Source organism: Pristis pectinata, chromosome 13, assembly GCF_009764475.1.
Source record: "Pristis pectinata isolate sPriPec2 chromosome 13, sPriPec2.1.pri, whole genome shotgun sequence".
NCBI lineage: Eukaryota > Metazoa > Chordata > Chondrichthyes > Rhinopristiformes > Pristidae > Pristis > Pristis pectinata.
In genome coordinates, this window is record NC_067417.1 from 36,810,296 (window position 1) to 36,828,964 (window position 18,669).

At 39.4% G+C, this 18,669-nt stretch overlaps 1 protein-coding gene across 3 annotated transcripts in view; it reads right to left on the reverse strand.

Moving 5' to 3' along the window:
• esrp2 (epithelial splicing regulatory protein 2) overlaps nt 1-12,998 on the reverse strand; it is a 31,889-nt gene extending 18,891 nt beyond the window's left edge. The window contains exons 1-8 of one of the 3 annotated variants that reach the window (XM_052028413.1): nt 12,813-12,993; nt 12,530-12,670; nt 12,227-12,355; nt 6,513-6,626; nt 2,921-3,035; nt 2,123-2,221; nt 1,983-2,037; nt 1,271-1,381 (exon numbers count right to left, since the gene is read on the reverse strand). In XM_052028413.1, coding sequence (XP_051884373.1) covers nt 1,271-1,381; nt 1,983-2,037; nt 2,123-2,221; nt 2,921-3,035; nt 6,513-6,626; nt 12,227-12,355; nt 12,530-12,661 — 755 coding nt within the window. In that variant the 5' untranslated portion in view covers nt 12,662-12,670; nt 12,813-12,993. Of the gene's footprint in view, nt 1-1,270; nt 1,382-1,982; nt 2,038-2,122; nt 2,222-2,920; nt 3,036-6,512; nt 6,627-12,226; nt 12,356-12,529 lie in introns of all 3 variants that reach the window. The other 2 variants (XM_052028414.1, XM_052028412.1) reach the window with 2 other exon arrangements.
• Nucleotides 12,999-18,669: the final 5,671 nt, after the last annotated feature.

An 18,669-nucleotide genomic window follows, 5' to 3' on the forward strand; every position in this document is an offset into this window, starting at 1 on the left:
TCTACTAAGCCTTCTGTTAAACTTTGCTCCAAAGCAAAATCAACTCGTCTTCTCAGGTCTCTCTAGCAAGTTGTGCCAAGTTAAATAAATTTCTTCTGCACCCTAAAGGTTTGGACGTCCTTCCTGTGTGTGGTGGGTTAGATAGGAATTGAAGCTTGAGAGGTTTTAAGGTAAAAGCTTTATGCTGCCTTCTTGATATTATACACTGACATTAAGATGTTTACATGCACCCAGAGTTATTCTGCTCCAACATCCCTTCTAGAATTGTTAATATTGCCTCTCCTCATTCTTCCAAGACTGTAGCATTTTACACACCACAACATTTTGTACTACTCTGCATTGCTTCAGGTGTCACTATATGCACACCAATGCCTGAACATGATGCATGTCCAAGCCCTCTCCACTGCAGACTTTGAAATTATGCCCCATATCCCAGTTCAGATCTTTAACATCGAAAATACAAGAAGTCCTTTCCTCTAGGGACCACCTCAGTCTGCAAAACAACCACCAACATCCTTTGACCAGTTTTGTATCCACTATCATTTTAAATTTTGCTCACTTCTGCTTTTGGGAATTTCTGACTGGCTGAAAAAGGATGATCATTTCCAAACACTGTTGAAAATCAAATCATCATACTGGACAGGGCCAGCCCACAAACTGAGCTGGTGTTGACTTCGGAAGGCCTACTAGAGTAGCTCTCTCCAACATGACCAACTGCACCCTAGAAACCGTCAGCAACCAACTGCAGAGCCCAACTGCGGAATCAGGTTGTATTCCAACTGCTACCATCTCCAAAAATGCTCAAGGAGTTTACTTTAGCTACTAAACTAGAAACCTGCCCATCACCAGTCCTTCGTAAATTGGAACACATTTTATTGCAACACCACTAGACATTTGTCAGAGTGTCTTTACTGCCCAGAGTTGCTTCATAGGATTAAGGAAAACAAGATGCCAAACTAGGAGGGGAAACATTGAGGATTACCAAACAAATGGTGAAAACATGATATAGATAGCTTTTTTTAAAAAAATATATAAAGGGAGTGTAGAGAGAACTGCAGTGAACACATCCAGGGAAACCTCCTGATCTTGGAAATGACCAACATTTTCAATACAGCTATTACATACATTTTATCTCTGCAAGTTGTTAATTTGAAAGTAGACAAATGGAGGAAAATGTCAATGGTTTTTGACAAGTTAAATCACGTACAGTTACAAATTAAAATGAATACAACATTCACAGGATTGGATCCTTATTCCAAAGCACACTTACTTTGCTATGTTTAGTCCTTTGAAAAATCGTGCTATGTCTTGGTCAGACGACTGCCATGGCAAACCTCTGGCCCTAATTACTGTTTCACCATCTACTCCTTCAGCTTTGCTGCTGCAAGAGAGCATTTTACAGAAAGTTCCACCCATCAGTGTTACCTCAAAAATGGCAGTTATACAATTCAAAACATTTAATGTAGCAAATGTCAATGGTTTAACCAATTTCGCCAAGCTGAAGCATCATTCTCGGCAAGATACTCCTTGCTGCTTTTAGGCCACACACATCATTCAGACCATTCATTCCCTGACAATTACTACCTCCTCTCAAACCAACAACTGGATACTTCTGGGATCATTTTTTTTCCTCCAACTTCCCTCCCTCCCTCAGGATTGTCCAAGAATCCACTCAATGGCCCCTCACAACTGCACAGCTCGAGATCCAGAACTGAATTGTGAAGCATAGCAGGCACGGACCCATTACAGTGAGATCCAAATCAATGATAAAACATACTTCCCTGGATCAGATTTCCCCCCCCCCCCCCCCACCCCTCCCAAGATGTAGATTTTTAGCCCCATGGTACATTTCTAACTTTCTCACACACAAGCACAAACATCACGTGTCATTTTCTGTTAAGCATTCTTGCACTGGGTAGCTTCCCTTAAATGACAAATACAGCACCTTCCAAATACAAGTCAGCAAGTGCACTAGTACTCACCAGGGACCAGTTTCAAACTTATAGTTGACAGTTTCAAAGTTTTTGAACCCATAATCTAAAAAAAGAGTAAAACCATCAAATGTCATCCAGTCTCTGTGAGAAAATCAAAAATGCAGTATCAGAAATGTTAAGACACTTACTGTAAGGCTCACTAATTAACTGCAAAATAATTGCACCCATGGTGGTCACTTCAAATACACCAAACTCATTGACTGCATTGTCTGTGCTCAATTCCAAGTCTGTGCATATCATTAAGGAAGCTGGATTGACAATTATCAAGAATTGCATCTTTAAATGCAACCATCCATTACTTGCAACTAGGATGGGCAAATGGATTATATAAAAACATAGGTCGCACCAAGAAATTAGTCAAAAAGACAGGGAGAGAGAGAGGCAAATAAAAAGAGGAAGTTGATTTCAAAACCCTGCCTGATATGTCATTTACAATTACCAAATCTCCATTCTCCATTTATGTGCCTTCCATAATCAGAGATTCTAATACTGAAGTCATTTGCATTGTTCTAGTCTTCAATCAGTCCGAAGGTTTTGCAAGGAGCAGAAAATGTGAACTGATACTCTTGTTTTACAGAACAGTAAGGGAGAGAAAAGGAGGAAGGTCTCACAATAGATGGTGGAGATCCTGCTCCAATTTTGATCACAGACTAATCAATGTATCACTTTACTTTGTATTATTTTCTATTTGGATTGCACAAAGGGAAAAGCTTCCACTGGGTGATTTATTTGTACAAGTGTAGAATTCATACATGATTAGTGACCAAATATTAAAATCAATAAAGAACTCCATCTCAGACTTGCACCTCTTGCCAGTTCTGGAATCATTGGATAGAATGGCATCTACTGAAAAATCATTCAAACTGCTTGGAAAAAAAAGAGAAGTCTAGGCACAAGACTGATGATTAACCAAGAGGAAAGGATACATTCTGCCATGGAACCGATGGAAAGTTCTTTTGTGGAGGCTGCATCTGGACAGCATTTCTCAAACTCCTTCTGCAGGTCATAAAATGAATAGAAACAGTCCGACAGCACCAAGTTCTATAAAAAGAAAACCAGAATCAAATTAACAGTTAATGTTTTAGTTTAGTTGGGCACTTGATCACTAATTCAATTAGATTGGCACAACATTGTGGGCTGAAGGTCCTGTTCCATGCTGTACTGTTTTATGTTTTAAAAGGGACTTTAAAGTGGTGTTCCTCCCTCTGACACACACCCTGTAACAAAACTGTGTTTTGGGTGGAGAAAAAGCTAACCAGCAAAGGAACAATTTCTTGAACGAGATCAGTACTAACTAGCATAGAACAACAACTACACAGGGAACAAGATGGAGCAGGTCATAGCTGAATCACCAACAGGATGATCTCGAAAGCTTAAATTACTGCCTCAATTGACAGTTGGTTTAGACAGAGACAACCAAATTACCAGAAGACTTTCCTACTCAACAGCAAAACACTCTGAAATTACTCCCAAGCAAAAATCAACAAAGGGTCAAGTTAATCAATAGAGAATAGAATTTCTGGCCTGATTTAATATGATTTTAATAAAGAATCATGGGAAAATTAACAATCCTTTGAGAATTTGAATGAAAAGTGCCAATTAGATGAGCTCATTAGAACTGAGGGATATGGCAACTTGGGAGATAACAGCAAGTATCACTGTAAAACATTGGGGAGTCATACTCTAATTATCAGTAATATTTAAACTTAAAATAAAACATGCACAACCAAGTTCATTAACCCGATCAGATGACTACCAGATTATACATCACAGATAACATCCAGCTCATGAACAGGATCAACCACATGCCCTCCTGTTGGATTTTATAATTGCCATTGATAAATGGCCCGAGCAGAATTTGATTCCCAAACACCAGTAAAAATCTCATCCAACTTGACCCATTCCTTTAATACAATTCAACAAGATCCAACAGTTGTCATCCCTATCCCAGACTTGGTTCTAACCATTGTTTAAATATTGTAAAATCAGGCTCCTGTCCTCATGAAAGGTAGTGTGCAACATTCCAAGCCCTGCGCTGCTCAGAGGGAATTATATTTTTAAGCTTCCTTTCAGCATCAAATTACACACAGTTTAAAAAAAAGCTTCAAAAAGGCTCGAGAATGCAATATTTACATTCAGGGTTAATAAACAGTTTGGATCAGGTGTCACAGTGCCCAAAAATGAAGCAAACGAGGAAAGAAATTTACAGGGCATCGTTTGTAACTCTGTTGGTTGTGAAACTATTTGGGATGGTAATAGGGTCAACATAAATGCAAGTCTTCCTTTCCTTGAACCATTTGTTAAGTTTCAGGGAGCTTTGACAGGAATGTGGAAAAAACAAACCACAGATAAAAGGCACTGGCACATCAAGATAAATATAACCCAGTATAATTACAGTCTCAGCATTCAGCAGGCAAAAAAAAGTCAAAAGCATACTGAACAATAAGAGGAGGCGTCATCAACCAAAGGTCAAGGAAGAGTCTACAAGGATTAGAAGAGAAAGGTCCCACTTGTCAAACCAACTTTGACAAAAGGATAGTAGAACCCTTATGATACTGTTTGTAAAAACTTCCATAACAAGGTTTCAATACAATTGACAAAGACTTTGCTATAGCATATATTACTGACCAGTCAGCCCTTTGTTCTTTGGTAAAGTTATCCATTTACTCTCACACCTCTACACCTTCCTCAATCCTACAAATATTATTCAAATGTTTATCAAATTCCCTCCTGAACATTATTATTAAGTCAGTTTCCATCATTGCCTTCAAGCAGTCTTTGTGTCTCTACAAGAACTAAAACTCTCGTGTTGTCTGTGGTTCATTTGTAAATCATTACAAACCCATGATTTTGGGATGACAGTCCTATGCCACTCTCAAAACATTTCCATATTGTTGTATACCTCTATTAAGTCTTGTGTTCAACTCCTTCCAGAACAACCAGAATCTTCAATCTCTAAGCAGAGCTAAAGACTCTCCTGCCTGGTGTCATGGGAATAAAACTCCACCAAACAGACTCAAAAGCATGGATAAAGTATAATCCCCAGAAAGTAATATTCCATTTGAGGTCAAACCAACATTTTTACAATATTTTAGCCTAATACTTATTAACAAACAATTCTAGAAGGAACCCAAAAGAGCAACTGCAATCAGATTAAGAAATTGTACTGAAAATACAACTCTTAAGAGCACCACACAACCACAGAAAGAAAAAGACTGAATAGGAATTAAATAGGAATCATATCTGCATTAGTGGCTGGAACCTACATGCACACCAAAGTCAAGTTCATACGTTTGGTGCTGATGCTCATAAAAGTAAGGGCAGCAGTGATTTGTTTGTTCAGAAAAAAAATCTGATCCAATACACAATCCAGACAAACTGAAAGTGGAGTAATAATGAGCAAAGGTTGATATTGAGCACTGAAAAAAACGTACAAAAGACCTCAGAAATTTTAATTCTCTACCAAAGAAGGCTGTGGAGGCTAAGTTGCTATATTGTTGCTATATTCACTGCAGAAGTCAATAGATTTTTATTTATATATTAATGGAAATCAAGGGATAAAGTCTTTGTGCAGAAAAATTACATTGAAGTAAAATGTTAGATATAGTTTTCTTAAATGGCAGAGCAGGCACAAGGGGTTGAATGACCTTCTCCTGTTTCTATTTACATTCTTTTGCAGAAGCAACAAAAAGCAAAAAAAAATTCAGATGAGGTGGGAACCAGACCATGAGGTTACACTGGTGCTCTGCTAAGTAACTCATTGATCAGATGGCACTGTGGAATACGAATTGTGAAGGATGCAGAGAACCAGAATGATCCTGGACACGAAGACTAAAGATCAGCCAAGTGGTGAAGTCCACAGAGAAAAGTTTGGGAGGTGGGGTTACAACAGTCAAGAACCTGGCAGGTACATAAATAGTCAACACAGGAGAACAAGAGAATATTAAAGGAACAGGCATATGAACAAACGTTACTACTTAGAAATACGTGTTTTGATAATTAGCTAAAAGTCAAAGACTTGGAAAACTTGAAGCATAGTTAGTCACTGAACTAGTTCCAGAGACCCAAGGGATGAACTGTTAATGCCATCCACTATTGCCAGTCAATCATGTCAAAAAAGGATTTATGCACAGAATTTTATTTGGGGGGGGGGGGGGTGCAATTAATAAGTAATTCACAATACAGACCCAAGGAAAAAAGTCACTAAATTTAAATCAGATCCCAACTGCTGGAGAAACACTGCATAAACACCAAATGATCAATCTCATTAGCTGCTGGGGGTGGGGGGGGGGGGGGGGGGTTTGTGCACCAGTAAACCATGCTCAATTTTAACAAAGATGGCAAAATTTGCAAAAGCTTAAATCTATGATATGATGCTAAACAGAAAGTGCATTATAAAAGATATTTAAGCACCAGGCACTTTAGCAGAGCTTGGGTTTAGTCCACAATAACTGACGCCCAAGTATTTTGTTTTTCTCATTGAAAATGTATAACTTGAGAACTGTCAAAATCCTTCACCTTTTTGGATGCTTCTGGGTGCAAGACCTGTCGAACAAGTAATTGGCCATCAGTACAAAGGCAGTAGGAACTTCTCCCAAGTGCTTTCAACTCACTCGACACAACCTGGTTGAACTGAAAAGAAATGATTCATGTATTTATTCAGATCATTTACAATTATTGGTTCACACCTTTCCAAAGAATGTGGGAGGACTTGCATCGCACAAAACATTTAAACCACAAAAAGGTTCTATTGGCTAACATTCATGAAGTACAGTACCTGCATCCTACATGTTGATCATTCCCAATTATAGTACTTACCTTCAGTGTTTTTTCCCCAAACTGTGGATGGGTGGGGAGGGAGATCAAGAGAACTTTCCTACTCCCATACCTGTTGGCATGTTCCAGTTCAATGCAAATAAATCACTTGTACATCTTCAACAGCCATCTATCCAAGACTACTGCACAAGCGGAAACAAGTAATGCTTCAAAATGTTGCATAATTGTCAAGCTGTTGTGCAAGAGGATCTCAAAATGATTCTGTACAGAAAAATATCTGCAGGAATAGTTTTAAGATTTGTGCTGGCGACAACTATTTATACTGAAGTGAAACATATCGCAAAAGATATGATGTAGGCAAGTGGTAGAATCTGGGGGAGCGGGGGGGGGGGGCGTGGTTCAGGGAAGTTAAAAATTAACCTAGCGTAGGTGTAACATACGAAATGCTGGAGCAACTCAGTGGGTCAGGCAGCATCCATGGAGGGAAATGAAGGGTCAAGATCCTTCATCTGGACCGGATCAGTGGGAGTGGGGAATCCTTGCCAAAGAAGTAGGCTCGGAGGCTACGGAAGAAGATCTCAGCATCATGGCGGGTATGCAACTCATTGAGGTGTGGGTGTAGGGGTACGAAGGCAAGGCCTCTGCTGAGGACAGACCATTCTGCCTCAGAGAGGGGGAGGTCAGAGGCAATGGTGAAGTCACGGCAGGGGTTAGAGCTGGGGTCAGGTGGGGGCCTGAGGGGAGGACAAGGGGTTGGGGGTGGAGTGATAGGTGCTCATCACACATCATAGCAATAGATATGCTTGATGGCCAGCACAGACTCACTGGGCTGAAGGGCTTATTTCCACATAGAGATGCTGTAGTACAAACAAGAATTATTGATACTATTCAATAGATTGTCTGGTGGAGGGGTCATTTTCAATCTACCCAAATGTATAAATAAGCAACACCAACATCCATGGAGATGGGAAGGCCTGGGCTGTGAGAACAAACACATTCACTTGATAAATATACTGAAGGGCACATTGTTAAGAATAAGGGATTTTTAGGCAACACTGAAGTTTTGTAATTATGCACATTCAACTGTAATCCTGACTCCATCAAGAATGATCTTTTAATCAAACCATGAATCCCAGGTATAAAGAGGATCAAGTCACTTAAAATCTCCCCACAAGATTTATCAATTTATCAACTTTAAAACAGTTCTAACATTTGCCAAAACATGTAATCCCGTTCGTTACACAAAGAACTGAACATGGAGTGTCCACCCCTAGCAATTACAGGTGGCTCCACAAAGTCTGCACACACCAGTGTGTTTTGCACTGATGGCAACATCATAAAAGACAATCCCCTCCATCACAAACACTCAGTGAAACACCAGATTGGACATTTCCAAACATTTAAATTCAAATTAAAAGGAGAGCAAACATGTTCGTTCCCACTCCACTGTCTGCTTAATTCAACTTTCAAACATAAAAAACAATGCAGAAGACCAAACTGGGAAAGGGTTAAAAGGAAGTACTTGCTGGATGCAAAGTTTTAAGTGGAAATACTAGTTTAGCAGCTTGGTGTCAATGCCTGGACAAGGCAGAATAACACGTCTGACCACCTTAAAGAGAGGCAACTAATCTCCCATAAACTAGAAGCACCACAATCAACATCCCCAAATACTCAGGTTACTTTTAGATGAAAACTCAACCGTATGAACATTTGTTACAAAAAGCCAAGTGTGGGAAAATAAATGAGCAACACTAAATCAAAAAGACCTAAAGACGTGGTATCTAAAGTAACTTCATCATCACTAGCTATAAACAAATTAATGACGCTATCCAGTTTCAGTTAAATATGACTTTAATTCAAATTCCACAATATCAGGAGGTCAGTTTTAATCAGTTTCTCTTTAAAGCAGTGTGACCCCAAGAATCCCATGGATTAATAGAGGCCTACAGTTAGATTGCAGCAGCAGTAATAGTGAAACTCCCTCATTCTTTACAGAAGCAAAAACAAAGTTGTGACCATTAACCATATCAAGCAAATATTAGGGATCACGACCAAAGCTTTTATCAATGCAATATATTATAAGGAGAGTCTCAGAAGGAGGGAAAAGGGGATCATAGCAGAGCACTCTAGGCCTTAACACAAAGGCATAATCATATCTGGGAATAACTCTGGGCACTGCATGATCCAGAACAGAGGTTAGTCAATGATCACAAGGAAAATGGGTGGACAGGAAGTGTTTAGGCCAGGTGAAGGCAACAGAATTCTTAAGGACCTCAACTTTAGCAGGTGAAAGATACAGGTCATCAAGGAAGTGCATTCCAGTCAATAAATTTAGGAGTAACAAAAGCATTGTTACGGTTTTCTGGTTAAATTCACTAACTTGAAATATAGTAGTCAAGTTGAATAGAAATGCCTAATTGTAATTTGCTACAAGTTGATGATGCCAGGTTGTGAAAGGAAAATCTCCACCTTTAACTATTCAAAGATTTCTGGTTTAAGAGATTAGGTGTGGATTCACACCAGTTAGAAACAAGGTAAGAAACAAAAATAGGGAAAATTGAAGCAACATTTTCACAATAAAATAGTTTGAAATATTTATAAACAGAAGCTGGCACTATTTTGATGAAGATGAAAATGAGAACAAAAAAAGTTTACCATTAGAACAAGATTAATACGATACCCCCAAAGTTTTCCTCCAGCTACAAGTCAGAAATGCAACATTCATTTAAATAAGGACTTTAAAATGTGTAAACAAAAGACATTAGTCATGGGAGCCAAACATACTTTTTCACCCCCCATAGGAACTTACCAAAAACTTTTCTTTGAATGAAAACAGCCATAAGCTTACAGAAGAGAACAGCACAATAAAGTGTTGTAATTTCTCTTCTCCTTTCCGCATCACCCCACAGCAATTCTTCCTTGGGTTCTCTCATTTCTCACCTACATGAAGTCTCTCATATCATTACTTTAAAATTATTATTTACAGCTACTGGTGATATCAAATTCAAAACATCCAAACCTACTATTCCTTTTAAACTGTCACACTGGTTAAAGCAAAAAATTCCTGCAAATGAATGACTTTGGAAACCACTGCAAATTCCATTCTTTACCTATTGATACCATCTCTCTCCCTGGCATTGCTTCAAGGCAAAACCAAACAGTTTGCATCTTTGATGCCACATGGATCCTGCCCACATATCCACAGTTCCCCTCTGTAATACCACTTGACTCTGCCTCAACGTAAGCTGCTGACAAAACCCTGATTAACGATACTCCCAGACTTGACCATCTCAATGCCCTCTGGCCACCAACACACATTCTTCACCGTATCCAGAACTTTTCCGCTCCTACTTAAAATGGCAGCAAAGTTTTGACGACATCATAACCATGGTCAGTAACCTACTCTGAGCAACATCTTAAAAACATTTAGGAACAATAAATGTTACAAACACCTCCATACCCATCACCCTTCTTTTCTCTAATTAATTCCAACACTAACATTGCCCAATGCATTTGCCAATTCTAGCATTCCCAATTTAAATTGCTCCAACAATGGTGCTTTTAGCTGCCACAGCCCTAAAGCTCTTCTCCTGCTCTCTCATCCAAGGCAGGCTTTAAAACCTACCAATTAGACACCTCCCCAAATAGCCCCTGTAACAAAGTCAATTTTTGTTTGGCAGCACTCTTGTGAAGCACGAAGGTGTTTTACTATATTAAAAGTCATTACATAAATACAATCTATTGCTTCCTTGCATCTGAAATGTTCATTTTTCTGATAGGCCTGTTGTGCATTTCCAACAGGACCAGCAGCAGATCATTCAGGCCAAAAATCAGGAACCAGTATAGCATTCACCTGCCTGTTACAAACAGGTCCAAGGAGGCCTTGAAATATGGAATGGCACTAAGCAGTAATTAGATTGCTTAAACCTGTTCTTCCAAAGCAGAGCCCCATTGGAGATTCCAGATGCATTGAAGGTGAGAGCTGACTTTCTGGAGCCAGGATAGTGCATAACTAAAGCACAAGGAAATTCAGATTACATGGGCTAAAATCTGTTAATTGCTGGCCTAATAGATGCCGCAATAACAGTATTTTTCCTTTGGGTGCTGACACTTGGATATTAAGGGGCTTCAGGGCACACTCTCTGTTTGCAAGATGTTCTCTTCCTCATACTTTAAATTTTAGAAAACCAGATTTACACATGGACCAATACATGACCACTCTGCAGCAGATACATTGGTATGGACAGATTACATTTCTGCTCATTTGATAAACTTGAACCCGTTACTTCTGTTCAATCAAGCTTTGGGTCATTGAACTTCAATAAAAGAATGGGTGGAGAGGGGAAACTGACATCAATTAAATCAAGAGGGATTTAACAAGATCTAGTTTCCTGTAACTGAAAGCAACCTGCTTTGTTACCACTAAATAAACGGATTGGCCTCCACATGCAGACACTGTGTACAAGAAAGAAACTGGCATCCATCCTTCAGGAACAGAGTTTTGTCAAAATCATCTATTAATTACTCCAGCATAACATCAAAACCTAATTTGTTAAACTGAGCCTTCTGAGCTCCAAGATCTAAACACAGGTTCTTGTTACTTTTAAAATTCAGGCTTTTCGTGCTCAACCAGGTATTGAACTTTTCATTAATGGCCCTTTTTGCTAGTGAACTGTGTTTACAACCGACTGAAGTGGTTTGGATATATTGGTTAAATGAAGGACAAACCATCTGGTCTCCCATCACCACCTCTCTACCCCTCCCCTAAGCGCCAAAGATTTTGATTATTAAAATCAATTCAGTTTACGCAGGCTACAAAACACAATGGAGCTTGAATTTCGTGTACATAAACTCCCAAAAAGCGGCTACGGTTTAATTATCCTTGTTTGGATCTACGATGAACAACCAGCGTTCATTATGCGAGGAATCCTCCCCTCTACAAGCAGCTGTGAGCAATACAAAACAGGCACAGGTGAACGCATCGGCCAAGGCGGTTTAGCACACTGACAGCCTGTTCCTGAAGGTCAATAAATACTCTAAAGACACAGGGACGTCATTGGCCGCTGCCACCCCTCCAGACAGTTCCGGCTCCTGAATTCTTAAGCTCTGATACAATACATTGAAATGTTCCAAGTTGCTCAATTTGGGTCTCATTTCTACACCAACCCACGCAAGTGTGATTAAAATCTGTTTACGTAAAGCCCGCCTCCTTGTAATGGGCTGACGGCAGTTAGGTGCGAGTTTCCTTCAGGATTCAGGTAGGTCACTCCCAGGAACCGAGCTGCTTCCTGTATTTGCAATAGGTTTCCATGTTGCTTGTCAAATTTTTATTCAACCGCGTTGCAAACCTCACACCCTGTACATGTCCTCGCTGGAAACTCGCCTTTGAGAAATTCTCTTTTTGTTTTTATTAAAAAAAAACACAACTTTTTCGGGTCAGGGCGTCGCAGGCTCACCTGTGCAATAACTCGATCGAGTGGCTCCGCCTTGTCGATTTCCTCCGCGCAAACACCCAACTCCTCTTTACACTGCTCGCTTAACTCGGGGTTGTCGGCTTTTACCAGGATTCTGTGCACTTCTCCCACCTGTTAACCGTGGGGGGGAGGGGGGAAGGAATGGTTGCAACATTGGGTAAGACAAGTCGCTCACAAGGCAACAGCACAAAAGGAGTATTTATTCACCGGTGAGAACAGGTTTGTGTACAAATCAAAAAAGACAGAAAGAGACACGCACAAAAAAAATCCAGATCGATTGCGTACCTTGTTGTTGTGTAGATCCACAACTTGCCACACCAAGAGAACTAGTTCCCTTTCATCCGAACCTAGTTTAGCCCCACTTGCACCAGCTGTTGCCCCATACAAAACCACCAGAGAATCGTGCGAAGCCGTCATGACGGAGAACTACAAGCAAAGGATCAAACACACAAAAAAACAAAAAAAGTGTTCACCTTTCGAGTGATCACCTCTACCGAAAGAAAAAGGAAGGGAAGATAAGAAAGTCCACTTTTCATTAAAAAAAAGAAAGTAGCTCCTCTGGTTCTACCTGATCCCAAGGTGTTTGAGGAGTTGATCGTTCTCGAGGCGAAACTGACAAAGCTTGTCTCTTTCACTCTGACATGGGAAAACGATGGCTGCTTTCTGTCCTCATTTACCTGCCTACAGATCAGACCATGTGACAAGCAAAAGAGCAATCGCCTGGGAGATTCCATTGGTTCTTTGCAAACAAGAAAACAGGGACGTGGCATTGCACAGAATGGAACAACCCAATCGGTGCTTCACCTTTTGCTCAGTGGAGAATCAGAAGAGATCAAACGCGTCAGCCTTGTCCTTCTGCCTTGGTCGTTTCCACGTAGGGCAACTACTGCTTTGGTTTGCAGGGAAAAGGCCACATTTTGACACTTGATTGAAATAGCCCATTGAATGTTGTGATATATGATTTTAAAAAATAGGATGCCTAAAGTATCAATTATTGCCAAGATAGAAATATATTGATTCGTGTTAATAAAAGTCCCTTCAACCCCAGTTTTGAGCGCTTGTCTCCTTTCAAAATAACTCCACGATTTACAAACTGAAGAAGCTTTATAGCTGAGTTTCACTTCTATTTATTTCAACTCCCATGAGGCGCTAACAGCCTGTGACTGGTAAAGTTTTACCGCTCTGGGTTAAGTTTGTGCCTTCTGAAGATAATGAGAGATACCATTCCCTTTGGCAATATCTTCAACCGGTGTATATACATTCTCCAAAATATGTCTTGTCACCTGGTGTAAGGAGACCAGAGAGCTATTGAAAGAAGTTCAGGGAGCTCTTCTGGTGTCCGCACTAACATTTCCCAACAGTTTACACCAAGGAAAACCGATTAACTGGCCATTCACTTCATTGGCTTTGGTGAGTCCAATGATCAGTGGAGTTCAATATTTGTTTAAGGCTGGGCTTTCTACACGTGTGGTCCACGCCTGCGCAAATGGAAGTGTTTATTTTATTCACGATTGAAAAACAACAATGAAGTTTTGCAATTTATTTATCTACCATAAAATAATCTTAATTTGTTAATTCGGAGAGCGGTTTATTGAACTAATTCCAAAACAATTTCTTCAGAGATTATGGAAATTTCAACTAATTAATGCGCCTTTCATTTGAAAGATGTTTTAAGTACTTCTGCGCCGAAAAAAAGACGAAAAGACTTCAACACCCTGCATTATCCAGAGGAAGCTGCTTCATTGATATTAATCTACGATGGTTTAACAATTAAGCCAATGATAAAGACGATTGCACTCCCATTAATGATTAATGTTGCTCTGTTGATACAATTTTCGGGATATTTTCCACCAGGCTCTAAAAGAGAGAACAAAGATTGCCTTGCATCTTTAAATCAGGCTTGAATTTAATACATAAAAGCAGACTATTTGGAAGCTTGTCCATCTGATTATCAACAATGATTTGTAGTTTAATTTTAACTCCAGTATATCCATCAAAAGACATCTGTCTGCGGTTGTAAACCAGGATTTTTTTGCAATATTATATTTGGTTAACTCGGAGTTAGCACACAATTAGGAGTTAGCACACGTTATCATTGTTACCGAGGTCGCTTGGAAATTATGGTCACTGTACTCTCCAAAGAGCAAATCTTTACAGTTTCTTCAAAATTATGCTCTCTGCGCTTTAGATAGTAACATTGCAGCATTTTTCTTTGTAATGAAATGAAGTGATTAGTTTGTGATCTTGCTAGCCTCTACACTTTTAGATCTGATTCGAATTTCAAACTATTATGACAGTCTAATATTTCTTTGTGTAATGTTCGCGGCAGCTGTGGGAAGACTAGGCTTACTTCTGTGGAATGAAATTACTGAAAAGTATTAACTTCCGCATAATGCGGCTTGGGCACGTGGTCCGGCCTCTAGTGGACTCGGTTAAACAATAACCAGGTGTATTTGCCGTTTACCGGGCAAATACTCAATGGACTTGTACTGTAAACACGGATGGAAGGTGGGAATGTAGTTTCAGGGTGGCTTAAATCTCCCCACCAGGAACCTACTCAGATTAACTGGTCCCGTGATCATCCGGTTAGAAGAGATCCAGGGGAAATTGACTTGAAGTTGTGAATACCTTGTATATGTGGCTTTACGGCGCTTGGCAGGTCTGTTTGTTTAAAGCGACTTGATTGCTACCGCCCAGATCACCATGGCATTCCCATGGAAACGGTGCCACGCCTTCAGAGCAAACCTGTCTACAGTAATAATCATTGCATCAGACCACATGTACAGTGTGGACCCTCACTCTGTCAACTCCAGCAGTTCGCCTACTTAAGGACTTTGAAAATATCCACCACGCTGTTACCGTTTAATGTAATTTTACCATAGAATACGCTTGGTAGTCACCGATGTAGTTTTTGCCAAGGATTTTTATTCTACCAAAACTTTATTTTGAGGTAAAAGGTGGTTAATACAAAAGCTTTTAATCTGACTGTGCACGGCGGCTCTTAAATAAAGCAAAGCAAAAGGCTGGAGGGAAAAGCAAAATGTTTAGAGGTTTCGAAATGATTAGGGACAGCTCTGGTAACAGCGTAAACTGGAGACGTTTCCTCAAACACTGTTAAAGGTTTTGCCTCTCTTGGTTTCTTCATGAATTCTTCGGGACTTCCGAGGATATTTTTTAGGAGACGAGACCAACAGAGCCAGAGTGTGAAAGGCAACCATCTCCAGTCCCTAACTACAGAGTGGTTCCGATAGTTTTCTTCGGAAGCTCTTTCGAAGAAAGTATCGAATGTGACCAGCGAACCCTTGGTGAATCCAAGGGTCCGAATATACCTCGCATGGTTTGTAACACTGTCAAAAATTAATTACGAAAGATATAACTATACGCGTCGAAAGTGAAAGTCTTGAGAGCCCAAAACTTTTCCAGTAAACTTATTCAACGTTTCCTGGAGCCAGGGGTTTCCTTTGTTATCAATTTAATTCCGAACAGTCAGCAGTGGTCACTCGTTCGGTGTCTTTAATGTTACACGCACTTTTAGAGCGCTAACATCGCCCTAACTCATGTGGTCCAGTGCACCCATGAATTTCCAGTAATTGACTATAGCAATGAGAGCTCAGGAGGACCTGTGGGATTTTCTTCATTCAGAGAAGTTAGTGAGAATTTAGAACATCCTTAAATGTGGAGGTTTGCGCCTATGATCTGGACTCAGAGATGCAATTATCTTCCTGGGAAAAAAAGTATTTCTTGTTCTTGATATCTGAAAATGCAGAGATATTACTAAATATAGACAGTTAGTACCTAAGAATAGAACACATTAGAAAAACAAAACCATTTCATTAACCTTATGAGTCACTGGTTTCTTAAAAAATCTTTTTTTTAATGTATTTCTTTATCTGCTCTCATTCGATTGGAAACTTATCCATCGCAGTCTTAAGTGTCAAAAGAATACTAAACATTGGAATTAGTCATTCGGTGCGTTTGTTTTTCCTGAGAAGGAGCCAGAAATGTTGCCAGTGTCTCCATCAGCAAATCTCCCCAGGCAAACAGCACTGAGGTAGAGCAACGCTATGACCACTTCCCACTACAATGGACGTCGCTTTTTTTGTTGTAGTTGTGTGCTTTCTTGTAAAGATTGTGCATAATTTATGTTTTTCTTGTGAATGTTGTGCATCTGATGCCATGTGCCTGTGATGCTGCTGCAAGTAAGTCTTTCATTGCACCTGTGCACACATGTACTTGTGCATGTGACAATAAATTCAAAACTCATGCAGTAACCTGGAAGGGGTAGACTTGTGTATACAACCCCACATTAACCAGAGTATAACACACTGTGTGTAATGCTGTGTTAGCTATTAAGCTGCACATCCTCCAACTTAAGGTCAATAATTAAAAGGTAAATTCAGTAAAGAAAGACTTGCATTTATCTAACACAGTTGTATCACCATAATTCTGCAAGTTACCATAAAGGGGCAAAGTGGGCTCCTTTTATCTGTTTCTAACAGTGTTCCTGAATACTGACAATAGGTAGCAAGTGGGGTGCAGGTTTCTTAAATTTCCTGATTTATATTCAATGTGCATGTAATTTTATTTTGTCCTTTCTACTTCATGTATGTTTCTCCACTGGTACAAGTATGTACATGTGTTAGGAGTAAGGGTATGGTGGTGAGATGGACATCTGATTCCTATCAATGCAGCAAAGGCCCTTGGTAATGAACTATTTTCTTGTTAGGTCAAACTTGTTTATAATTCTGTTAAAATAAACTATATTCACAGTTGATGTATCAACGAGTAGTCAACAATGAAAATGACGATCATCTGGAAAGTACTTTGTTTTCAATCTTTGTAATTTCTTGGGAAGATTGCTTGAAGCTTATCGATGTTAGCAAAAATATTTCTTGTACTGTTGTTTAACAATCATAATGTTTCACTTGCTTAGTCGATTTTCCCAAACTTAATTTTACACCAAATCATACATGGGGAAATACAACAATTTTTAAATGAGTCTGCATGAATGTGTATTTTTTGTACATAATGGCTGCATTCCAATTTTGGACTTTACCAATTTCTTTGTGATTTTCATCAGCAAAATGCAATCAACATACGTTAATAACCCAGTATGTCAATGTACAGTAGTAAATGAATTATGTTTTGGGCTCTGTAATGCACTGATAGCCATCGTAATATTCCATCATGCTCCTGTTCGCAGCTCAGCAACTGAATACTCAGTATGATGCATTGAATGCAGAATTTTAAACAAAAATGGTTAGCATATGTCATTTGGGAGAAGACTGCAGCTTACATTGATTTAATCTTGCAGTGTAGGAAAAGCCTTTATGATCATGAAGTCTTTACAATCAAGAACACTGTATAATCAACTGGTAATGAATTTGAGGAGGTGCATATTTGAGCAGATTGGCACCATCGGTATGTTCATTCCGGTGATGCCATTGTTGGATGGAATTGGATGCCTAAACTCTTTCATAGGAAATTATATCTGATTGACCATTTAGGTTGTGTGAGCATGCGGGTTCAACTTAGCAAGTTCAGTGCATTTAGAAAAATAAATTTATTGAATACAATATATATTTTCTTTCATAAAAACAGAAAATGTTGGAAATACTCGACAGGTCAGGCCACATCTATGGAGGAGAAAGAGAGTTAACGTTTCAGGTCAAAGACACTTCAGAACTGGGAAGGAGACAAAAGAAGCTTGTAAAGCTGCAGGAAGGGTGGGGAAGGGTGTCTCTCTCTGATGGGGTAAAATCAGGGTTTTAGATTTCCAGCATCTGGAGGATTTTGTTTTGATTTTCAGTATTTTTTAAATCAAGTGCAGCAACTTATTGCATCTCTTCAGTGTAGAATTTGGGAAAGCAATCCAAACATAATTATGTGGCAGTGACACTGACTAATTGCTAAATAAACACAAGAATTTGAACTAATTATGCATTGTTCAATGCTGTGTGAGTATGGTGGGTCATAACAGTGAGAATTGTTTACTCATACAACAAATTGGTTTGAAATGCAATGACTGATGTAGACAAGTAAGCCAGCCATTTTGCATAGAGAGAGAGCTGACTGACAGCATCAGTGAATTGAACAGTTAATTTTGATTGAAAAATGAATGCTAGATTTAAAATAAAGAAAATGCACTGTTCTTTGATTGGTGCAATTATCCTCCACCATAGACTGAAGGCAGTAGGTACATGATATAAATGGATTACAGCACAACCCTCACCTATATCTTTGATCTTCACTGGCCTTAAGCCTTTAAATCTTCGTTTCTCTAGTTGTGACCCTTGTAATTCCCTGATTTTAATTTCTGAACCATTGGCAGGTCTTTCATAGCTGAAGGCATGTCTAATCTCTGGAATTTTGTCTCTGGCTCATTCCATCTTCTTGAAGAAGCCTGGGATGTTTCCACCACAGTA